Source organism: Ovis canadensis, chromosome 4 (genome assembly GCF_042477335.2).
Source record: "Ovis canadensis isolate MfBH-ARS-UI-01 breed Bighorn chromosome 4, ARS-UI_OviCan_v2, whole genome shotgun sequence".
NCBI lineage: Eukaryota > Metazoa > Chordata > Mammalia > Artiodactyla > Bovidae > Ovis > Ovis canadensis.
Genome location: NC_091248.1, coordinates 61,564,416 through 61,589,333, shown reverse-complemented (window position 1 = coordinate 61,589,333; position 24,918 = coordinate 61,564,416). Strand labels below are relative to the sequence as shown.

The 24,918-nt window shown below is 48.2% G+C and overlaps 1 protein-coding gene and 1 long non-coding RNA gene across 19 annotated transcripts in view; one reads left to right on the top strand and one right to left on the bottom strand.

Moving 5' to 3' along the window:
- Positions 1–24,918, top strand: part of ATXN7L1 (ataxin 7 like 1) — a 261,228-nt gene that overhangs the window by 210,712 nt on the left and 25,598 nt on the right. For all 18 annotated transcript variants that reach the window (XR_011256664.1, XR_011256663.1, XM_069587857.1 and 15 more), the window contains 3 exons: positions 19,263–19,546; positions 22,708–22,790; positions 23,664–23,920. Coding sequence is in view for 16 of the 18 variants with exons in the window: in XM_069587857.1 (XP_069443958.1) it covers positions 19,263–19,546; positions 22,708–22,790; positions 23,664–23,920 (624 nt within the window). In the remaining 2 variants the exon portion in view is untranslated. The remainder of the gene's footprint in view (positions 1–19,262; positions 19,547–22,707; positions 22,791–23,663; positions 23,921–24,918) is intronic.
- On the bottom strand, positions 16,709–24,195 carry LOC138439287 (uncharacterized). The gene is made up of 2 exons (XR_011256669.1): positions 23,376–24,195; positions 16,709–17,008 (listed from the first exon to the last, which is right to left on the bottom strand). It is a non-coding gene; the product is annotated as an uncharacterized lncRNA (long non-coding RNA).

Below are 24,918 nucleotides of genomic sequence, written 5' to 3'. Positions count from 1 at the left end.
GCTAATTGTGCCAGATCAACTGAGGAGCCTCTCACGACAGAGAGGAAGGGTTCAGACGTGGCTGTCAAGAAGGGGAGTCACCTGTCATGCAGCCGGGGTTCACGGCCAGTGTTTGCTGTCTTCCGAGTGTTAGGATCTCCATGCTGTAGGATGTGGCTGTAACTGGTTAGGGAAGACCTAGCCTGTGAGTGATACTGGTGGCCTCTGGGCCTGCCTGCTGGTCGCATGAGTGTCCCTATTTTGGTTACCTCGGAGAGCACCTGAAAGTTTGTTTGCCAAGGTGTCATCTGGTGTCCCTGATGTAAGTGCTTCCTGAATCACTGCCTGCATACAGATCTCAGCTGGTGACCTTGGGCAAGTGGCTAGATCTTGGTGTGCCTCAGTTTTCCTCATGTGTAAATGAAGAATGCGGTTGATGATATCTCTGCCCCACGAGATTTTGTCTGTCCCTGTGAGGATGGCTTCCCTTGTGGCTCAGCTGGTAAAGAATCCACCTATAACGCAGGAGACCTGGGATCAATCCCTGGGGTGGGAAGATCCCCTGGAGAGTGGAAAAAGGAAAGGCTACCCACTCCAGTATTCTTGCCTGGAGAATTCCATGGACTGTGTAGCCCATGGGGTCGCAAAGAGTCGGACATGATTAAGTGACTTTCACTTTCATGATGATGTAGTAATCTAAGTGTTTTAAAAGCAGCAAGTGTGACATCTGGGGCAGGGCACATCAATAAATATTTGATGATCATGTTATCATTATCATTATTGTCACATGTGCCAAAGGACAGAACTCCTATTACTCCTCAACCAGGTTGAGAAGCAAAATCTCCTGGTAAAAGTAGAGAAATGGTTCTTCAGACTCAGACTGAAGTTGAAAATGGAAAAAGATAAGCTTTGATTCAGAGCCTAGAAATGAGCTCTAGAACAACCAAATGAGGGAAACTGGGACAAGGCTCATGGGGAGTAAGTTGGGAGGAGACTTGGGGGGGTCACAGATCACAGTGTGAATGCTGTAAATGATAAACATGGTCCCGAAGGGCGAGACACAGCACCAAGAATTCTCCTAGGAAACAAGGGTTCAGGGGGACCACTGGGGTTAGATCAGCCACCATGTTTGGGTCATACCAACTAGCTTGCACTTACTAAGCCCTGCTCTGGGCAAGGCCCCTTCAGCTAGAGACAGAAGATGGTTTTGAGAGAATCTGAAAATACTAGACAGGGTCCAAAGAAAGGCAATCAAAAGGATTGCAAGGAGAGAAATAGCCATTCTGAGAAAAGGACTCCAAAAGCTACAGCACTGACCTTGTGTGAAGAGCAGAAAGGTCCTGAGTGACCTACCTGACTGCAAGTAGGTGGATATTCCAGAAAGATCAAGGGATGCAGGACCAGTGAGGCTGAGCGTTGATTGCAGCAGCCTCCTCACTGCTCTCATCTCTGGTCAGTCCGTCCCCTGCCCACCAACGCCAGCAAGGTGTATCGGAGGGCTGGGAATAGTTGATTTGGTGGCTTCCAGGGCCTACCTCAGTTCAGGAAGGCTTCCCTAGAGGGCTGTGTGGAAGAAGCACTCGCCAACAGACAAGAAAAAGCCAGTTTAAGTCCCAGCTTGGCCACTAACACTCTGCATGACCCTGAACAAGTCACTTAACTTCTTTAAGTCTTATTTTCAGGCCTGAATATTTTGTCATTTTTAATTCACAGTCCTCAAAACTTCTCCAAGTTTCTTAATTGTCTACTGAGTTTGAGTTAGAATCTCAGCCCAGTGGGTGCCTAAAGTGGGGAGAAAGCAGAAGCAGGGCTGAGTCCCCTTTAAAAGCCAAACACTTACATCTAGAAGGTTTATCTATAAACACCCTCTACAAACTGTCTGCAAACCCCTTAATCCAGTCGTGATCATTCGATACTATCCCCTTACTCTAGCTTCCCCACCATGTCTTCCCTTGGTCCTTTTACCTAAAACATCCATCCATCTTTATTCAATTTAACATTTAATGAGCACCTACTGTAACACTATGTCCCAGCTCTGTAACAGTCCATAAGGATGTACAGGGCTTGTCACCTGTGGCACCTTTGTGCAAGCTAAAAATAAGCCTGGATACAGCCCTGGACCAGAGAGCACAATTGGCTAATGACCATCATCCCTTTCTCACTTCCTCAGCCTGACATCTAATGCAGTGCACGACCTGCACAACTGTACACGGTGCTTTGGTGACACGAAATTAAATAAGACACACTGTCCTAGGAAGCCTGTAAAAGGAAGCATGTGCCAACACAGAGTACAGTGTGATAGGAGCTCAGACTTTGGTGGCACAGAGGAAGGGCACCTAACCCAGGCCAAGGACTCAGGAAACGTTTTTCAGAAGAGGTCACACTTGAGCTGAATTTGAAGGATAAATAGGAATTAAACTAGACAAAGAAACTGGACTAGAATGATAAATCTTATATTGATATAGATATGTATGTGTGTATATATATATGTACACACACATTCAGATATAAATCTAACAATATATTTTTAACCGCAATTTTTTTAATCCTTTTTTTTTTTTTTTTAGAGAAAATGGGGATGGTGTCCTAGGCAAAGGAACGGAACATACAAAAGTACTTGCTTGTCAGGAGAGGCAGGTGATGAAACTGAATAGGTGACTGAGGGCCAGATTATAAAATTCCTCTGTATGAGCTAACTCCGGGAATTTGGACTTCACCCTGAAAGCTGCATGGAGCTGTGGGAGGAGTGGTTTTAAGGTGTTGTGAGACCCCCGTGGAAGCACTATGAAGGTGGCTTGAGGGGCCACTCGGGAAGCAGCCACAACAGTGAAAATGCTTTTGTATGACCCGGGTGGGGCGTGATGACAGCCTGGACCCAGACAGCAGTAGTGGACGTGTGCAGAAGCGACCAGGTGGGAGATACCGAGGAAAGCTCCACAGGACTTTGGGGCTGGCTGTGTTAGGGCTTGTAGTACAAAGGAAGAGTTTAGGGTAATGTTCCTGGCTTGAATAGCTGAGTGACTGGTCCTGCCACTTCCTCAAGAGGAGGACAGAAAGGACCAGAGTCTAGGGTGGGGAGGAAAGGAGGAGTTTAGCTAGGGAGTCAGTGGAGTTTGAAGTATCTGAGAAACATCTGCGTGGAGATGTCTGCTGGGTATTGAGTGTCTGGAACCAGAGATCAGGAAAGAAGCCTGGGCTGGGAATGGGGATTTGAGAGTTGTCAGCGTAGATGTGGGCACTGAAGCAGTGATACAGATGGGATTTCCCTAGCAGTTACAGAGCTTGAGAAGAGCAGGGGCCAAGGGCAGGGCCCACGAGAATGGGGGCTGGGTGGCGGGGTGTGGGGTGGGCAGGCTTCCCTTCTCTCCTGGCTCAACACTCACTGCTCTTCGCTGCCTATCTCAGGGACCACCTTCTTCTCAAAGCCTTTCTCTCTCATTCTGTCTCTTGTTACCAGCCACTTGATATACTGGCATCTCCTTTTAATCCTCGCCGCACTTCATTTTTGCCTTACCCACGCCTCTGTGATGTTGTAGATGAGACCTCTATATTCCTTCTGCTCCGTGATAATTGTAGGGCCTTTTATATAGCAGCTTCTCACACTCAGCAAACACAGCACCCTTGTCAGTAAATATTTGTTGAACTGAATGAAATGGATCTGGCCATTGGAAAAGATCATAAGATTTCCATTTCTGGAGACAGTTAACCCTTTATCTAGAATTGTCTAGAATGGCACTATCCAATCATGTATAATGTGTACCACACATGTAATTTGAAATTTTCTAGTATCCATGCTGAAAAAAGTGACAAGAAATAAGTGAAATTAATTTTGAACAATGTTTTATTAAACCTAATATAACCACAGTATTGTCAATATACAATTAGTAAGAGAGTTCATTTTTTTTTCCAAAATCTTCAAAACCCTGTGTGTGTTTTACACTTAGAGCATATCTCAATTTGTACACTAAAATTTCATTGGAAATACTTGCTCCATATTTAGATTGCATTTTAATAGACAGTGATTATAAAATAGATTTGTGTACCCAAGTTGTTCCAAAATATAATTACATTTTCTAATAACTGAATCAAGTACCTATTTTTAAATTGTGAATTAACGTTAAATAAAATTTAACATCAGAACCTCAGCCACATCTTAAGCCCCTCCCCTCTAGTTCATCTCAAGTGCTCTATCAGATAGCACAGACCTGGACACCTGGGCCAGGTGACCCTGGGTGGGTCCCTCTGGTTCTTTGATTTACAGGTGTGTGAGGGTGACTCCTCCGATCTCTTTAATGTTATGCTTCCTGACAGGAGTTGCTAAATTCCCAGATGGAAGGAGCCCTCCTGCTTTCTCATATTCACCTGCTGCTCCTGGGGGTGCCGTGGGGCCAGAGCCGGAGGACCCAGTTTGGTCATGCAGAGAATCCCCTGCCTGAGCTCTGTTCCCTGCTTCCAGGAGCTCTGCATCGAAAGGCCAAAGTGTAAGCTGTGCCTGCAGGTGGGGGCCGTGGCGTTTAGATGAGGTTAACAGCAGGTTAGGGACGCCCTTTTCCAAGTAGCTTAAATTCACTTATCTGGCCGTACAACACCACTCCTAAGTTCAGGCCCACCTCCTGCCATCTCACATAAGATTAAATGGTCCATGGGCTTGTTGTTCTCTCCCTTCTGTGCCTGGAGAGGTTAAAAAGTAACTGCATTAGAAGAGAGGAGGACACGGGGCATCCCTGAGCTATCAGCTTTGTTCCCTCTGCCCGCAGCACTCAGGATTTGCCCAGCACCCAGGCTCTCAGAGCCCCTCTCCTCTAGTTCACCAGTGGGGACCACCCCTGGGGAATCCAGAGGCCAGAGAATATCCTGCCTAAAGTCCACAGAGCCCATAAAGGTGGAGGAAAGTGAGTAAAGGGGTTTTGTTCCCAGGTGGAAGTTAAGAGGGAATTCTGACTAGTTGGCTCTTATGCCTGTGTTCTGCCGGGGGACCAGCTTCTTGTGTCTGACTTTTCCACCTGCTGCCGCTTCAGCCTCCGTGGTCCAGCTTGATGGGCCGACGGGGGAGCGCAAATTTGCAAAGCCACTGATGTGGGTGGGAGCAGGGAGGAGGTTTTCCTCCCCTGCATGGCTTGTTGCCTTCTCTTTGGACCTTATCAACCCACTCATGTGTGCTGAATGCTAAATGTGCTCAGCTATTAAAAATGCAGGAGATGAGCCTGCTGCTCCAGAAGGAAAATGAGCCAGAGCAAAAGAAAAATCAGCAGGCTTTCGGTTTCCCTGCATGTGCCTGGCAGCGGGTGGGGGAAGGCCTCCCTCCTCAAGGAGGCAGGGCTCCTGTGGGTGCTTAGGATGGGAGGCGTGTCCTCCTGGGCAGTGAGGGCTGTGGGCTAGGAGCACTGTGGAAGCTCTGTGGAGCAGGAAGTGATAACTGAGAGGCTCTGCCAGGCGCCCTGGGAGAAAGGCGGCTGGCTTATTGCTCTTGCTTGGCATTGGTGTGAACTAGGGGCAAGACCATAGCTCAGTACTGATAGCTCCCACAGGACGTAGGGAGTCATCTCAGGATTTGGCTGAGGCTGGAGAATTCTAGAGACTCAAAGGACTGCAGGCCCTCCAGGTGACCTGACTCCCCTGACCACCCCAGATCCTACAGCCTGATTCTTGCAGTGGCCCTGCCCTGCTCAGAACTCTTCAATGGCTCTCGGGTGTTTGACCGCAGAAGTTTAACCCCTTTGGAGGTAGATACATGGTCTGGCATTTCCCCACTTGTCTAACTGCTACTGCCAGTGTTTTAACCCCTTCGTTTCATATTCCAGGTGTTGTGATCTCACTGAAGCTCCTCAGCATGCCTCCATCTGTTAGCGTGTGCTGTTTTGCCTAACAGCAGCAGCAGCCTCCTTGCCTGTCCCTTTTTGTTGTTCAGTTGCTAAGTCGTGTTGGTCTCTTTGGAACCCCATGGACTGCATGCAGCACACCAGGCTTTTCTGTCCTTCACCATCTCCCAGAGTTTGCTCAAACTCATGTCTATTAAGTCTGTGATGCCTGTCCCTACATATGCTTAAAATCCCTGCATGAGTATTGCTTCCTCCATGAAACCTTCCTGGACTTTTTATACAGATTGAGATGCTCCTTCTTCTAAGCTCTCATTAACACTCAATTTGCCAATATAAGAGCTACCATCATACATGGTGCTTATTTGCATCTTTAGGGACTCCTAGTGCTCCTTTTGGAGAAGGCAATGGCACCCCACTCCAGTACTCTTGCCTGGAAAATCCCATGGATGGAGGAGCCTGGTAGGTTGCAGGCCATGGGGTCACTAAGAGTCAGACACGACTGAGCGACTTCACTTTCACTTTTCACTTTCATGCACTGGAGAAGGAAATGGCAACCCACTCCGGTGTTCTTGCCTGGAGAATCCCAGGGACGGGGGAGCCTGGTGGGCTGCCGTCTCTGGGGTTGCACAGAGTCAGACATGACTGAAGCAACTTAGCAGCAGCAGCAGCAGCAATGCTCCTTTGCCCCATGCTGCATCCCCATTTTTTAGCATGGAATCTGGCATCCAGCAGATGTTTCATAAATGAATATATGATATATGAGTGAGCGAATGAAGGAGTCTGTGAAACTAGAACCGCTCCTTTGTCTTCTTTTTCCTCACAGAGACTTTTCTGATGCTAAAGGAAACAGCAAGTATAAATAATGATCTTTTGAGTTCTTGAAGAGAAATCAGGGTGCCATGTGCCATTGTGGAATTCTTTTTCCCTGTTACAATTATTAGAGTTGGGAATGGAGAACTAGGTCCTAAGTGATAAAAAGGAAAAACCCTCTGTGCTCTGGCAAGAAGGGAAAGGTAATTTCTTTTAAGTTAGAGGCAACAATTACAGTCATACCAACAACACAACCCCTGCATGTCATGTCCCAGGATGTTATAAAGAACACCCTGATCAGAGGGAAATGAAGATGTGGCATGGTGTTCCACAGAAGTCCCTCCCTGGACTCCTGCTTACAGATTCAGCCCCTCGCACAAGAGATGGGTTGGGGGGGACATTGGAGGCCAGTTTTTGCCCCTAGTGGTGCAGGTGTGGGTGTCACGCAAGAAGGAGTGAGGCAGAGGATGAGGGGCAGAAAGCAGGTGGCCTGAAGAAGTTGATGCAGGTTACTGTGATGAGCCACAGAAGAAAGAGTAGAAAGAGAAAGGGCAGGTGGGTATAAGGATGGAAGGAGGGGCAGGTTAAAAGATGCATAATATGTCCAAAGGGTATAATATCTCTGCCAGGACAGGGAGGCATCTGAAAATTAACCATCTAAGTGCTGCCTGTTCCCTCAGTTTCAGAAGAACAATGGACAGCCCCTTGGGTGTAAATTCAACTTATCTTGTCGAGTTACAGAAGTGCTCAAAATTAGGGGCTAGATGGGATTTCTCTGGCAATCCAGTGGTTAAGACTTGGTGCTTTCACTGCAGGGGATGAGGGTTCAATCCTTAGGGAACTAAGATCCTGCATGCCATGCAGTGTGGCCAAAAATAAATGAATAAATGTTAATAGGGATTAGAATCTAAGGAGGAAAATATACTCTAGGACAACTGGGGAGGGTAAAGAAATGATATGTTGCGGGGGTGGAGGGGGGAGAGGCTGAGCCGAGAAGGCTAGTAACCATGGGCCTTCGCATCTGCAGAGGACACTGTCAGTTTTAGATGCCTTCATGGGCAGTCGTGCCTTTGTGCTACTCCGTTTTGAGCCTCAAGGCTGCTCGGTGATGAGATGAGGAAACAGAAGTCCAAGGTAATGAAGAGTTGGGCCTGAGATGACGCACACAGAGCTGGACAGGGGTGGAGCTGGATCTATGCTAAAGAGCCCTGCCCTTAGAGCACCCTGAAGTCAAGCCCCCTTGCTACCCTTCACTTTGCTGAATTAGTGTCCTGGGCCAACCTTTCTAAGCCTTAGGTTCCTCATCTATAAACTGTGGGTGAGAACGAAATATGACCTCCCGTGCATGGGCACAGCCTACCACCCAGCGCCTAGCAGTGCTCAGTGTGTGCATGGCAAGGGTGAGTGAGGTGCTGTGTGTAAGGGATGGGGGGAGGTCAGCACCCCCCCCCCATCTTTGTCATCTCAGTGGCTCCTCTACCAAGAATAGAAGCAGCTGGAGGATGGTCCTTTCCTGAAGCATTTGTACTGGTGTAGAGCTGGTCCGCGTTGTGTTGTGTTATATGATTTAACTTTCGTTGCAAAGATTGGCCCATTCATCAAACACTGATTGGGCCAAGTGCTAAATAGTGTGTGTGTATATATATATATATATATATATATATATATATATATATATATCTCTGGGATAACTGGAGTGATGAATACATTTGGTTCAAGTCCCTGTCCTCAGGTAGCTCATGGTCTGGCCAGGTCTCAGGGTCATAGAACTAAAACCTTGCTCTTTGATGTGATAAGTATGGCAGAAACACCAAGGAAGGCAGAGCCAGCGCTGAGAGAGGAGAGGACCCGACAACCGGAGGAAGGCAGATGGGGGCGTGTTCACCCCGAGGAGGAAGGCGGGCCCAGCAGCAGAAGGAACCGCCCACCCGCCGCAAGGCCCAGAGCCAGGCAGACGCACACAGTGTTCAAGGAGCAGAGCTCCTGGAGGCTGTGGGAGAAGGTGCCGAGGGCGGGAGCCGTGTGGGGCCAGCTGTGAGGGTGGACTTGGTCCGCTGGGCAGTGGGTAGCCCTCAGAGCCCTCTAAGCAGCAGGATAGCAGGGTTGGATTTGCACTGGTGGAGACAACTTGAGCACAGGGAGCGGCTAGATGGAAGGTCTGATGATAGGATTTTGATCCAGATTCTGGCAAGCAGTGAGGACAGTGATGACATTGAAGTAACGCAGAAAGGAGATGTTGATAGCGTAGAATTATTTAAAAACACAAACTGTATTTAATCGGGGGCAAAGCATCTCCTGAGTTTGCTATAGATCAGTGTGAAGACTCAACTCTTGAAGGTTTAAACAAAATGTGCTTGCCATTCTGGATGGAGGTGGTTTGTTGTGGGACTGCCTGCCCAGTGCTGGATTCCAACACGAAGAAGGAGGAATAGGAAAGACGCTTCCTGGGGAAGTGCCGCTGCGAAGGAAGCTGGGAGCAGAGGCTGGAGCGCCGACAGTAGCCAGGGATGCTATGCTCAGAACAAGCTTCCTGAAAGCAAAGGCTGGGGGCCTGGGCCCTGGTCCCTGCTCCCCTCCTTCCCTGGCAAGGGCACGGAAGATGTTCTTTGAAAGTCCTGTCTCTCCAAGTCAGTGTTGGCCGCAGGGCTTGAGCCAGGCCGTGACCGTGGTGGTGTGCTGTCTGTGGAAGGCCCGGCAAGGGCAGGCTGGACGGCTTTTAGCTCCAGCAGCGGGAGCTGGTGACCTCTGGTGGCTGCAGGCGGAAGCGCGCCCACTGGCCACTCCTGAGCAAAGCCTGGCTGCTCTGGGGGCTCCATTCCGCCCTGCAGTATGCTCCCTCCAGAATCCGCCTGATTCCTGATCTCTTCCATCTCAGATCCTGCCCTCAAAGTCCCTTGATACCGTCCATGCCTTGCTGTGAATTTCACTAGGTACTCATTTTCATTGTGAGGCTCCTCATTCTCATATATAGCAGGAAAGGCACTGAGCAGGTATGGTTGTTTGATCTGGGCTTGTCTTAAATTTCTCTGGGACTTATCACCCGAGGCAGCACCCCTGCAGGCAGGCCGGTCACCAGTGCACTCCGGAGACAGCCTGTCCAGCTTTGTGTACCCTACATGCCAGGACTCTGTTTTCCCTTCGTTATCTTCCTCTTTCCTGATTGCTGATTTTTCCCGTGATCTTGGAGCATCACGACTTCCCAGGAATGTCAGCACATTAAGTGCCTGTTGATCTCTCATTGGGTCTGGAGACTACCTCCTAAGCTCCTTGCCTTGGGAACCCCTGCTTAACAAAAGTGCCAGAGACACTAACAGAGGCTGATGCTGGGACTTCTTGCTTCTAGGGAATCTGGAGCAGCCTAGAAAGGGGCACATGCTGTTCTTCCGGAGGAAGAAATTTTAGGGCCATCACAGAGATCCCCACCGCCTCACACACTTCAGGGTTGCAGAAGACAACATGTTCATATGAGAGGAGACTGGAGTTCCTCTCACTCTTGTAGAATATGTATCCATGTGGGAACTTTTACCACTAGTCCAGGCTTGGGCAGTACCTAGGAGACTGGGTTGGAGAAAGTAGGTGGGATTGCAAAGCAGGACCAAGGGCTCCTGGAAAGGGATCAAGTCTGTAAAGGCTTCTTACTCAGCTCTGTCTTTTCCCTTTGCCACCGCCAGGAAATGGTCCTCCACTCTGGGTGAATATGGAGGGCCAGTTGCTCCCACTCAACTTCTTTTCCTGCCTTCTCCTCCTCCTCATCCACCCCCTCTCTCCATTGTGGGACCAGAAGACTCAAAGAGGACAAAAAGTTCTGACGGTGACAATGACTTGCACACAGACATCTACCCCAGAAGCATCAGGGTCCGTGGGGGTGGTGTCTCTCCTTCTTGTTTTAGCTACAGTTTATTGAGGGTCAACTATGTGCCCAGGGACTAAGCTAAGCACTTTATACATATTATCTCAGTTAATTACTTCAGATATCTATCATGATCTTCATTTTACTGATAAGGAAACTGAGGCCTGAGTTCAGTTCAGTTCAGTTCAGTCGCTCAGTCGTGTCTGACTCTTTGCGACCCCATGAATCGCAGCACACCAGGCCTCCCTGTCCATCACCAGCTCCTGGAGTTCACTCAGATTCATGTCCATCAAGTCGGTGATGCCATCCAGCCATCTCATCTTCTGTCGTCCCCTTCTCCTCCTGCCCGCAATCCCTCCCAGCATCAGAGTCTTTTCCAATGAGGCAACTCTTCGCATGAAGTGGCCAAAGTACTGGAGTTTCAGCTTTAGCATCATTCCTTCCAAAGAAATCCCAGGGCTGATCTCCTTCAGAACGGACTGGTTGGATCTCCTTGCAGTCCAAGGGACTCTCAAGAGTCTTCTCCAACACCACAGTTCAAAAGCATCAATTCTTCGGCGCTCAGCCTTCTTCATAGTCCAACTCTCACATCCATACATGACCACTGGAAAAACCATAGCCTTGACTAGACGGACCTTAGTCGGCAAAGTAATGTCTCTGCTTTTGAATATGTTATCTAGGTTGGTCATAACTTTTCTTCCAAGGAGTAAGCATCTTTTAATTTCATGGCTGCAGTCACCATCTGCAGTGATTTTGGAGACCCCCAAAATAAAATCTGACACTGTTTCCACTATTTCCCCATCTATTTCCCATGAAGTGATGGGACCGGATGCCATGATCTTCGTTTTCTGAATGTTGAGCTTTAACCCAACTTTTTCACTCTCCTCTTTCACTTTCATCAAGAGGCTTTCCTCTTCACTTTCTGTCATAAGGGTGCTGTCATCTGCATATCTGATAGTGAAGTCACTCAGTAGTGTCCGACTCTTTGCAACCCCGTGGACTATAGCCTACCAGGCTTCTCCGTCCATGGGATTCTCCAGGCAAGAATACTGGGGTGGGTTACCATTTCCTTCTCCAGGGGATCTTCCCAACCCAGGGATTGAAGCCGGATCTCCCACATTGGAGGCAGACGCTTTAACCTCTGAGCCACCAGGGAAGCATTTCTCCCAGCAATCTTGATTCTAGCTTGTGTTTCTTCCAGTCTAGCGTTTCTCATGATGTGCTCTGCATAGAAGTTAAATAAGCAGGGTGACAATAGCCAGCCTTGACGTACTCCTTTTCCTATTTGGAACCAGTCTGTTCTTCCATGTCCAGTTCTAACTGCTGCTTCCTGACCTGCATACAGATTTCTCAAGAGGCAGGTCAGGTGATCTGGTATTCCCATCTCTTTCAGAATTTTCCACAGTTTATTGTGATCCACACAGTCAAAGGCTTTGGCACAGTCAATAAAGCAGAAATAGATGTTTTTCTGGAACTCTCTTGCTTTTTCCATGATCCAGCAGATGTTGGCAATTTGATCTCTGGTTCCTCTGCCTTTTCTAAAACCAGCATGAACATCAGGAAGTTCACGGTTCACTTATTGCTGAAGCCTGGCTTGGAGAATTTTGAGCATTACTTTACTAGCATGTGAGATGAGTGCAATTGTGAGGTAGTTTGAGCATTCTTTGGCATTGCCTTCCTTTGGGATTGGAATGAAAACTGACCTTTTCCAGTCCTGTGGCCACTGCTGAGTTTTCCAAATTTGCTGGCATGTTGAGTGCAGCACTTTCACAGCATCATCTTTCAGGATTTGAAATAGCTCACCTGGAATTCCATCACCTCCACTAGCTTTGTTTGTAGTGATGCTTTCTAAGGCCCACTTGACTTCACATTCCAGGATGTCTGGCTCTAGATGAGTGATCACACCATCGTGATTATCCGGGTCATGAAGATCTTTTTTGTACAGTTCTTCTGTGTATTCTTACCACCTCTCCTTAATATCTTCTGCTTCTGTTAGGTCCAGACCATTTCTGTCCTTTATCGAGCCCATCTTTGCATGAAATGTTCCCTTGGTATCTCTAATTTTCTTGAAGAGATCTCTAGTCTTTCCCATTCTGTTGTTTTCCTCTATTTCTTTACATTGATCGCTGAAGAAGGCTTCCTTATCTCTTCTTGCTATTCTTTGGAACTCTGCATTCAGATGCTTGAGTAGTGCGGTTTTGAGATGAACCAGGCAGGGCAGCCTCATATACCTGACTGGGCATTGCCCTCAAGGATGTCCCAATGAGGTGGCAAGGAGGTGCAAAAGCCAGCTTTCCAGGCCGCTACCCTTCTTCTGATGCCCACAGAATTCAGATGGCTTTCCCACCAGAATTCATCTAGCAATAGAAAAAGCAGGATTCATATCTAGGTCTGATTTCAAAGCCTGTGTTCCTAACCATTATTCTAAACTCTCTTGCAACACTCTCCACGTTCTGTGACTTGATTAGAATGGTGATAAGGCACAGATGCCCAGTTCAGCCCTACTTGTCCTCCCTGATTTGATCTCACTTGCCTCTGGCCACATTTACAATTTGTCAAAGTCAGCTTGTTCATTTCTCCCCACCTCCTAAGGGAAAATCCCACATCATTCTTCCCAACAACTAATCTGCTCTGTCCTCAACTGATGGACAAGGTCTCGGCCCATCACCCAAGTCACTGAGGAAGACGTTTTAATCTTCTTGGCCAGCAGTGGGTGCCTCTGAGTTCCACTAGGTTCTGTTCTGCCCCAGCACAAAACCTTACTAACCAATATTTTTTCACCTTGGCTGCTAGGGTCCCTCATCCCCAACAGCTGTGTGGTCTGACCACATTTTTCTAGCTTACGGAGGGTGTGTTATGTGCGAGGGCCTCCAAAACTACAGAGGCCAGGAGAAATTATACCTGGTGCTTCCTCTCTGCCCACCAGGCCTTGACACTCAGCCACCAAATAATATTAAATTAATCTGGTAGATTTCCTTATATCCTGTGCTCTGTAATTGACTACCCTGTTTTCTTATTTGCTTAAGGTATTTACAAATTGGCTTTCTGAAAGTTTTCCCAGTCTTTTTCCAGACTGAAAAAAAAATACTATGTATTCATGCACCAGGGTTTATTTAGCTCCTCCTGTGTCTGTTATACCACGGCAAGACTTTATAGCTCTGTTATGTAGGCTGATTCTTAGTGATTGCCTGACTTTCAGACTTCAAAAATGTCCCACCTATTTCTTCAATTTAAAAAATCTAAATATGACATCATGTCCTGACAGCAACCCCCAAAATGCATCCAAGAGAACCAAATAGAATTCCTTCTCTGCAGACCTTTTGAAATAGGGTTAGTTCCTGGTGGCTCAGATGGTAAAGCGTCTGCCTGCAATGTGGGAGACCCGGGTTCGATTCCTGGGTCGGGAAGATCCCCTGGAGAAGGAAATGGCAATCCACTCCAGCACTCTTGCCTGGAAAATCCCATGGACTGAGGAGCCTGATAGGCTACAGTCTATGGGGTCGCAAAGAGTCGGATACAACTAAGCGATTTCACTTCACTTCCTCTTGACTGGGGATGACTTACCTACCGTCCCTGCTTGGAAGACAAGAGGCTGAGTGAGATGACCCTTTCAAGGATTGGCCAGTAAATCAGAGATCCTCAGGATTCTGCCAGGCCAGAAGCACAGGTTCATGGGTCTTTGTTGAAGGACTGGTGAGAAGCTCTCATCAGACATGTAACCCACAGCACAAATACCCTATGTCCTCAGGCTCCTGCCTGTCAAATCCACCTTTCCCCTGTGCTGCTAAGTGGAGCAGGGCTGGCAATGATTTCTGCAGGCCTAAAGATTTTCTAAACCATTCTTACAAGGCTTATCTGTTGATGATGAAAGGATAAATCATGATTACCAAGAAAGCAGAGCTGGCAGGAGAGCAGCTGGCCCTGTGATATGCTGGTGGCCCTGGAAATGGCATGAGAAGATTCTCCACCTCTGCTCTTTTGCAGACATCGCTGGGCAGGGAGAGGAATCTACTCAGGGCCAGGAGAACCTTTAAAGTCAGAGGACCCTCCTTGGTCCAGAAAGGTAAATTAGACAGGCCACGTACCCAGGAAGAAGACACAGGCAGCTGAATCAGCATGGGTAGAGCCAGCAAGGAAGGTAAGGGAGGACTGTTCATGACTATGGGATCCCTTCTAGGGAGCTGAGACAGAGATGCCAAGATAACAAGGAGATAAGCGCTCCCAGTAGTAGTAGACACAGCAGGGGGACCAGCTGCAGCCCTGAGCTCCCTGAAAGAGTTCATCCCAAGCGAACAAAACAGGCATTATGAAAGCAGCAGGGAAAGAACGGGGACTCGTCCTTCCCTTTCAAACATTGCTCCTCAAAGAAAGGACATAGTGAACTGATAAATGTACCTGATTGTGAGACTTGGGGAAGTGTGTAAGTGCACACCTTAAGACTGAAAGGGAAGGAACTTGAGGGGCTTTGGTTAACCTTAGGGAGAGCCAAGCAAACAGACTGATAAGTTGCTTAGTCAGTCATCTGGGTATTGCCAACCCTCCACCCCACCTAACTCCTAGCACGAAGGTGTTGGAGAGCCTATGATTCGACACAGAAAAGGGAAGAGATGCCCAAACTGTGACAGCAGGGATCAGAATCTTTTGACTTCTTCCCAGGTGAAAAAAAAGTGAACCTGTTATTCAGAGTCTGTTGCCTAGGGCTGGAACACTGTGTTTATTGCCTGGGAGAGGTGATGGCAAAGGAGTGAGGGGAGTGAGGAAAAGGGGACAGTGAGAGAAAGGAGAAGATAGTCCTGAGATGACAGTGCCCAGGCAGTTGCCCTCCTCACACAGGCAGGGGTCTGTATGTATATGAAACAGGACCTGGGGCTCTCTATAGAGTCTTATGTTAGCCAGGACTGAGAAAAGATGGAAGCTTTGGAGTTGGTTTTCAAAATTGTGAGCTACCACCTTGCAATCATTTCCCTCTTTGTTCATCCGTTTGGGATCTGGGAGCTGTTGCCAATAGGACTGAAGAAAGGAGACTGAGTGGCTGGACTGATGGCTGGCATTTATGCTGGGATGAGACTGGTAAGGTTAACTAGGAAGGATCTGTACTTCTCTCTTTTTGCTCTCTCATTTCCTCGTAGGATGTATTCGACCCTTCCCATCATCACTGAGCTGACTGTCTCCCAGACTTCTCTTAATTCCCAGCAGAAGTACCATCTCAGCTCAGACAAGAAGTAGGTTGCCTTGAAGGGAAAGCTCAGAGCTTTTGGGGAAAGAAGGGATGATACAGAGAAAAGGATCAGGGATGGTCCTCAGGCTCTCCTCTCTGTCTATAGCCCTTCTCCATTAGCTAGAGGACAACCTTGGCGTTCCTATCCCATCAACTCAATCTCTCTTCTCTTTCTGCTGCCAAGTGGCAACTTACATGACTTCAGGGGTATTTACTTAGTGGCTCTGTTCCTTACTGACTCATCTGGTCTTTAGAGCTCTTTGAAACATTCTTGATCAGATTTTCTTCACTAACATCTCCCCATTCTAGTCCCAGAGGACCGCATATCAGCCTTCCCTTCTTTTTACTGATGGGTGTTAGTTTCACATCCTGTCTCTGGGCACTGGGGTTGAAGTCCAGCTGGAGTTCTGGAAGTGCTGGCAGTAGAGGGTGTGAGTGGACCACGCTCAAATAGTGGCTGCTGCTGCTGCTGCTGCTGCTAAGTTGCTTCAGTCGTGTCGGACTCTGTGCAACCCCATAGACGGCAGCCCACTGAGCTCCACCGTCCCTGTGATTCTCCAGGCAAGAACACTGGAGTGGGTTGCCATTTCCTTCTCCAGTGCGTGAAAGTGAAGTCACTCAGTCGTATCTGACTCTTCGCGACCCCATGGACTGCAGCCTACCAGGCTCCTCCATCCATGGGATTTTCCAGGCAAGAGTACTGGAGTGGGTTGCCATTTCCTTCTCCAATGCATGAAAGTGAAAAGTGAAAGTGAAGTCACTCAATTGTATCTGACTCTTCACGACCCCATGGACTGCAGCCCACCAGGCTCCTCCGTCCATGGGATTTTCCAGGCAAGAGTACTGGAGTGGGTTGCCATTTCCTTCTCCATCACGTAGTAGAGAAAATCTCAAATTAGGAGATCAGTCACACACATTTGCCGGCCTGGCATTGTTCTAGTGGCTCGACCTGGTGCACGTGTGCTCACGTGGCTGCCTTATGGGGCTCACTGGAGCTAGACGGTGACTTCAGGGAAGAAACGCAGACTGTGCTGTGAGCATCTGTGGACCACTTGACTCCTTTTTTATGTTTATTTCGGTTGGTACAGTTGCTCTGGATCATCCTATCCTGATATCATCTCGTTCTGTTAAGCTCGTGAGTACTCAGCATGTCACTTAGACCCATCCCGAGACAAGAGTGGATCTGAAACGTGAAGGTCTTCGTTTCCTTTCCTGAGCTCCCTTGGCTTCACAGGGAAGTATACGGGAGGAGGCCACTCACGTGCCAGAGAATCTTCTCACCTGGCTACGAGTCCATGTGTGCATGTCAACACTTGAAGCTTCCCTTTGTTTCTAAAGAAGTAGAAGTCAACAGGTTAGAACAAGGGTGACAAATAAAGCAACAAGAGCTTTTTAAGCAGGTTCTTATATTTTTTTAAAATCAGGATATTGGAGAATAAGCTACATGAGTTTTATAATTTGTGGGATTTTTTCCCCCAGTTTGTGCATTTAAAATTTTTTAAACTTTGGTGAAACACACATAACAAAATTTCCCATCTTAACCATGTTTAATGTATAGTTCAGGGGTGTTAAGTGTAAAAACTGCCACTTAGTACCCACTAAACAACAGCTCCCCTGCAACTACCATCCTGCTTTCAGTCTCCGTGAACCTGAGCTCTAGGCGCCTTGTACAGTTGGAATCATGGAGTTAGTAATCTTTTTGACTTGCTTATTTCATTTAGCATAATGTCATCAACCTTCACCCACGTGTCAGAATTTCCTTCCTTTCTAAGGCTGAATAGCATTCCGCTCTATGTATCTACCGCATTTTGTTTATCCATTCATCCATCAGTGGACATTAAGGTTGCTTCCACCTTTTGGCCATTATGAATAATGCTGCTTAGAACATGGTGTACAAATTCCTCTTCACCACCTTGCTTTCTGTAATTTGTACCTTTGAAGAAACGAGCCTGGAAGAATTTAGTATCCCATAGCATTGCGTATTTTACCATTTAGAAGAAGTCAGGTGCAACCCTAATTTCACCAGGCAATCTCTTTTGCAGCTTCTTAGTGTGTTGACTTTTCAAGGGCTTCTTGTGCTGTTCTTCAGCCATAGGATGAGTGCTTTGAGAATTGCCATTAACTAGAAAGTGGTGGCAGTGTAGCTTTATCTCAGTGATTGAGACACTGATCAAAGACAGAACTGTCAGTAACTTGGTATCTTACTTAAAACTGCTATTGCAGTTTCCCGTTACGTGGGGCTTGAGGTCCCACCCCATGCTTCCCCAGGCCAAGAAACCGCATGGTCTTGGGGTGAAGTCTGAGGTTTGGGGGCAGTGTGCTCCACCACTGAGTGCCTTCTCACTGGCAAAGGCCTATAAATAACATCCGGGATCCTGTTTCAAAGTCAGGAAAGGGGCAAGGGCTAGCAACAACAACAAGGGCTGAGGGGGTTGCTGAAATAATTTCATGAACAAATTGATCAAAGAAATGATCTGTGAATGCATCTTGGAGAAGGGAGAACCAGCCAGCCGTGAGGACAGATAAAACTCCTCCCCTGCAAAACCGGCATGTCTTTCATGCCCTTCATTGTCTGCAGGCATGTCTGAGCCCTAGTTTAGCCCATTTGGCATTCAGAGAGCTAAGTCGGCTACACTCTCAGCTCAGAGATGACTTGAGGGTGCTGAAGTGTTTGCATTCCACCCTCCTGCAAGGAGGAAAGGGAATCTAGTTCAAGAACCAAAGCAAAGCTTACTCATCTCGTCTCATCCTTTCAGACCCGGAGATGGAGTCCTCCACCGCCCCCTAGACACAGGGTCTTCCAGCGTGAAATGCACAGAAATCAAATGCATATCCGTTACAGGAGAAATGGCAGGGAGGCAGGGCTAGAGTGACAGATTCTAAAGAGCAAACATATACCTTTGTGCTCTGTCTTCTTAAGATTCATCCTCTCACCTGCCAGCCTTAAGAACTGCCTATTTACATAACTAGCTGCCTAAAATGGAATATTAGATAATGTTCTATGGCAGCCCATCCCTGGAACATGAGTGATCCAGGAGTCCTCTGACAGCACGGAGCATGGCCCGCTGGCCCACAGCCCTGCCTCCATGTACTGTGAGCCTGTCAGCACTCCGAGCTGAGCAGATGTCAGGCCCGGTCGCCCGGGTGGGAGACTAGCCGAGCAGCGGGGGAGGGGGCGTGATTCAGCACGCGGCTCCATGGCACACTGTCTTCAGGGACAGACTGTACTGCTTCTTGAGCTTCACAGCAGGCACCCTGTTCTGCCCAAGGTGCTGTCTTGGAGACTGCTGACAAAGGGGACTGAGGAATGGGGGAGCGACAGGATCTATGGGGACAACTGATCCAGGAGGTAATCAGTCAGCACTGATGCCATCCCTGGCACCATGCCAACTTCACATCGCCGTCGGTCTTTTCTGAGGCATGCATCTCTCTCCCATCAAAACTGGAATCCTGCTGCTCGCTTATAGGAGGAGTATAAATAAGTGATAAGGAAGTGTCCTGATAACGATAAGCAGGGATATCTTCTCAGCAGACCAGATGTATCAAAGAAGTCAATTGTGTATGTGTTTGTTCATTTATTTTTCAGTGTTCCGGTTCCCGTAGTCAGTTTAGAGAAAATTCCTAACCTAGTGAAGGCAGATGGTGCCAATGTCAAAATGAACTCTACAGCCACTCCTGCAGTCCCCTCCTGCTCCACCTCATCCTCTGCCGTCTCCACCCCACCTGTCATTAAGCCGGTCTTGATGTCCAAGTCAGTGCCACCTTCCCCAGAGAAGATCTTAAATGGCAAAGGAATTTTGTCTACCACCATAGACAAGAAACACCAAAACGGCACCAAAAACAACAACAAGCCTTACAGGAGACTTTCAGGTACGTGTCTGTGTTCTTTGAGTCTGGCTCATGATCAGACTACAGCTGAGTTGCGTCCAGAACTAGGGAGTGATGTGATCTTATAATTGAACAGGTCTGTTTCATTTTAAGGGGAACACGGAGTTTACCTACAAACAGGAACTCCCATCTCAAAATGCAGGGGAGAACTGATTCTCTTAATCCCGGGCTAGATTGATGATGGCTGGGCTGAGTTAGCTCAGCACTTAGTAGGAGTTATCCTGGTTTTCCCAAGGCAGGGAGCTCTGCACCCCCACAGCACTCTGGATTTGGAGGGCTTTGTCCTTGCTCTGACAGGATAAATCGCCCCTAGATTCTGAAAAGTCTCAGGGCTGCAGACTTGGACAGCCCACTGTGATATCTCCCGGTAGCTCAGGGCAGGCTTGGGGCAGTCGCAGTGGTGCTGACTGCCCATCTCCATCCTTTGGTCTCACTGGTTTCCGGGTTCATTCTGTGGTCTGGGGCTACAGATCCCTTTCCCACATAAGCAAACTGGAATTCCCAGTTGGAAACACTTAGACTGGCATAGCAGATGGATGCTGAGGGGTCTCTCTGCAATCTACTTGGTTGTCAGAGTAGGCACTCTGGAGGTACCCAGAAAGGTGCACATGGCCAGTCCTTAAGTCAGTGGTTGGCCCTTGGGTCCCCCAAGTGGATGGTATTTGCTTTGGGTTTGTTGTGAAAGGAAATCTGGCAGTTTTACTTTCTCCAAAAGATCAAGAAAAGCTATAAATTTTATAACTTCTTCACACACCCTGGCCATTTATTAGTTGTTAACCAGAAGAAAGAAAAATATAGTTGACCCTTGAGCAACGCAGGGATTAGGGGCGCCAACCCTCCATGCAGTTGAAAATCCCCATATGATTTCTAGCAGGTCTTCTGTGTATGTGGTTCCTCTGTATTCACAGGTTCAACCAACCTCCAGTCGTGTAGTACTGCAGTATATACTACTGAAAAATATCCGTGCACAGTCCAAACCCAAGTTATTCAAGGGTCCACCATACAGAGAAAACTGCCCTGTGAGAGAGAAGCTGTGTCCCCTGGCATGAACATAATTCCTAAGTGCCCCCAAGAATTGTGGGTCATTTTTATTTTTTACTTTGTATTTATCCGTATTTCAGGTTTTCTTTTATGTCTGTAACTTTTAAAAAGTTTAGGTCTGAAAAGTACCTTGCGCCCAAAGCATTCACATGACACAGTTATATTACCCTGAAAATCTCTCCTTGCCCTGTTCACCCACTGTCCCACAAGAAAGGCAGAGCCTGGCACTGTCTTTGAGGGTGGGGGCCTCTCTGTGTGGACAGAGCCCCTTGCACCCAGCTCTCTTCCTGCAGAGAAAGGTCACTGTCACTCTGCAGAGGAGGTAACATCCCTGAACGAGCTGCTGGATCTGTCTGGGCGCAGTGAGGCTGGGCTCCCTCGTCCTGGCAGAAGCATGACTGTGGCTTTCAGCCAGCACCTTAATCTGAAGTTGTTTGGGGATTTTTTGTGTGTGTTTGTTGGTTTTGCATTTTTTAGTGGTTTTGTCTCATTGGGTCTTTTGCTTATTTCTCTCTCGCTTTCACATTTGGCAGCCAGCTCCTGCCCCCAGCCAAACAACCTGTTCAGTTCCAGGCCAACACGAGTGCTGGTGTGGATCTGGGCACAGGGCTGACTCCACCAGGCCCAAGGGAAGGAACTCGCACCAGGCGGCCTGGGGCCTGGCGCCCAGACCCTCCTCAGTGGGCAGAGAGGGCTCATAAGAAGCAAACATCTCCAGGCCTAACAGTTTTCTCTTCTTAAAAAATGAAGCTTAAGAAAAGAAGACAAAAGCAAAAGAAAGGGGCAGGATGCCTTTTGATAGCCAAGCAGGAAATCTGTCTTGGATATGAGAATGGTTTTATTGCAAACATCATCATCACCACTGTTGCAACCATCCTACAGCTCCCAAACCTTCTTTTAAAAATAGAATGCATTCATTTTTTATGGTCAGATTTTACTCCAGCAAGTTCAGACAGTTTTTCAGGCAAGGTAACCTCTTTATAGCTTGCAGCCATTGGAGGCCCTGAAGGAGACATGCCACCAAGTTTATACATGCCCCTCTACCTGCCCATCCACCTCCCCACCCACCTGCACTGCTGCCCATCTCTGTGAATGCCCAGAAGAACCGTGTCATTTCTGCCCTGCAGGACTCAGGTGTTTGCTGGTTGTCTTCCAGAAATGGCACAGGCCATCAAGAGGTGGAACTATAAAGCTTGCAGTGTCTTTAAGAGATTGTCTCACAACCCTCCATTTTCTAGGAGAGGAGAACATTTTTGTAGCCCAGAAGGAAGAAGGATCCAAAATGAGCATAAAAAGAGTAGGTTCCCTAGAAGTCACCTCGACAGGGGCCATCAGGACTCTAGTGGGAAGGCAGGAGCTGGGGAAGCCTGCTTCCCTCAACCATCCTTTGTGCCAAGGGGACCAGTTGCCCGGCTCATTCCCTTCTGGAGCACCAGGCTCCAGGCCAGGGCCAGAGCAACTGTAAGGCCAGCAGGCCCTGCCCTCTCTATACCTGCAGGATCAGCCTCAATGTAAATCCCACACCTGCCCCTGTCTACATGTTCCTGAATCAGGGAAATCCAGGCAGCAAGGCTGCATGGAAGGCCTTATGCTGAGGACTTTCCAAAGCATGAGAGAGGCAGGTCACACTGACACGTCAAGGAATAATTTCCCACTCAAATGGCTCAAACTATTAGGAAAGCAGGGCAGTGTGGGGAGAGTGATGTATTCCTGGAGCTACCCCAGGGGAGAAAGTGGCCCCAGGGCCTTCCAGTGGCTCTGCAGCCAGCATGTTTGGAGTGAAATAAAGCCTGAGAACCACGTGGCTCCTTTCCCTCTGCTGCCCACCCACCCTCTCCCCTTGTGCATTCCCATCCCTACCACATCCCCACCAAAGCTGGACGTGGGAACTCTTGGGTTCAGAGAGAAGCGCCATCTTCCCCCAGCGGTTCTGGAAGCGTTTTAGCAGCCGGTTGGAGGGAAAAAAAAAAGAAAAAACCAGATTGCCTGACAATGTCTCACTTGTTGGTGCAAATGTGCATTTTTTTTTCAAATGTAGTCTTAATGCCAAATCCTATTTAGTCTCCTTTTTTCTTATATTTTTTGTTTGTTTCTTAAACCAGAGAGAGAATTTGACCCAAATAAACACTGTGGAGTATTGGATCCCGAGACAAAGAAACCTTGCACAAGATCCCTCACCTGCAAGGTATTTCTCTTTCCATAAAAAATACTTCCTGCTCTGGCTGGGGCCTTTGTCGAAATGTTTGCATGCCACTCTCTGCACACGGCAGGGTGTGGAGCCTCGACACGACCCCCAGCTGCTCTTTGTAAGGGAAATGCTTTCTTCTCTTCCATGGTAGCAGAGTGCCTGCCTCAAGCTGGCTGGCTTTTTAAGAAGGAAAAAAAAAAAAAAAATAGGCTTCCCCTGTTACTTGTGAGGCCAGACAGTAAATTGTATTTATAGGCACTCACAGGCGGTTCTAAACCCTGCTACGTTTTAATGTATGCAGGAGCAGCACGGCAGCGGCGGCGGCGGCGGCGGCAGCGCCCTGAAAGGCAGCCCCAGAGGGGAGGACGAGCCGCCGCGCCCCTGATCCGGCCGCACCGGGGTGGCCAGGGGACAGCTGACCCGAAGCAGCCGCCCGTGGGTAGCCCCCAGCCCCGTATTTCATACTGAACTGCTAGAGCCTCTTGGGATGGAGGCCGTGGCCCTCTCTGCTTGGTGTCTCTGTGTGTCTGGGCCAATGCGAGCCTCCCACCTGCACCTGGATTAACTCCAGCGCGCCCTCACCGGTGCCTGTCGTCAGGGAGGTCCTCAGGGGTTCAGCGCTGAAGCTCGTCATCTTTGGCCATTTTTCGGAGGAAGCTTTGGCTCCTTAACGCCAGGAGCGTAGGGCACGGTTGCGTTTTGTGTGGTCTCTGCCTCTTCCCAGCCGCAGAACAGGAGCTGTTGCCTTGAAGTTGACTTTTCAAGCACCTCTAAATTCCCATGAATTGCAGTTTCTGAAATGGAGGGCCTGGGGAAGCAGGTTTATGTGCTGATCAAAGAGGCTGTGCTTTCCATCTCTCTTCTCCTTAGACTCACTCACTAAGCCATCGGAGGGCAGTCCCAGGCCGGAAGAAGCAATTTGACCTCCTCCTGGCGGAACACAAAGCCAAGTCCCGGGAAAAAGAAGTTAAAGATAAAGAGCATCTCCTGACTTCGGCAAGGGAAGTACTTCCCAATCCCCCCGGGCCGGCGCAGGACTCACTGCCGGGACCTTCAGGGAGCTCGGGCCCAGAACCTAAAGTCGCGTCCCCTGCAAAATCCAGGCCACCCAACTCTGTGCTTCCTAGGTAAGTCCCCCCTCGGCGATGGAAGCCTTGAGTCCACGGTCAATGACTGCCTGCCTGGTTCGAGTGTGGTCTGATCTCCTGTGAAATGAGAGTCATCATGGTCCTGCTAGTGAGGCAGTTGTGAACTTGAAATGAGAGAATGGGTGTAGGGTCTCAGTCCATGTCTGCCACGTAGTGTCCGGTGGATTTTATTGCTGTCCCCATTGTTGTGCTCACTATGGTCATCGTTGCCATCATTGTCATACCTCATAACAGACCCAAATCCAACAGCATGTGTTTTCACAGAGCAAGAGTCAGCTGTAAATAAATACTTGAAAGTGACACTCAGCCCCAGGCAACTTCCTGGTTGGGGTTTGTTTGGTTTGGCTTTTTTTTTTTTTAATAAGTAACTTTATTTAATATTTATCTATTGGCCACACTGTGCAGCATGTGGGACCTTAGTTCCCTGACCAGGGACTGAACCTGTGCCCCCTGCATTAGAAGCACAGAGTTTTAACCACTGGATTACCAGGGAAATCCCATGGTCACCTGGGTTTTTAGATTAGAGGGAAGCCTTGTGGAGGGGAGGGTAGTCAGCACAGCAGCAGAGCCCATTTGTTACAATATTTTGTGAATTTTCCCCACAACTCTCCAGTAGTCAGGGTAGAGGGAAATTTGGTGTGATGGAGCTGTCTGTCCTTAAATTTCCCTTCACACCAAGAAAGCTCAGCCACTTCTTTGAGATTTTATTTGGTTGTCCTGGGAGGAAATGAAAGAATAGAAAATAGTGGGTACAACATTGTAAGTCAACTATACTTCAATTTAAAAAAAAAGAAAAGAAAAAAAACCCACTTGGATTTAGAGTGATTTAAGATCCACACGTGTGTGCTTTGACAGGCAGTGGAGTACCGACTGTATTGAGCCACAGACAATTTCCAGGTGACAAGACTGGGAGCCCTCATTGAGAAATATTTGAGTGCTTGCTCCATAAGCAAGGTACTATGTTAGGTACTTTCAGG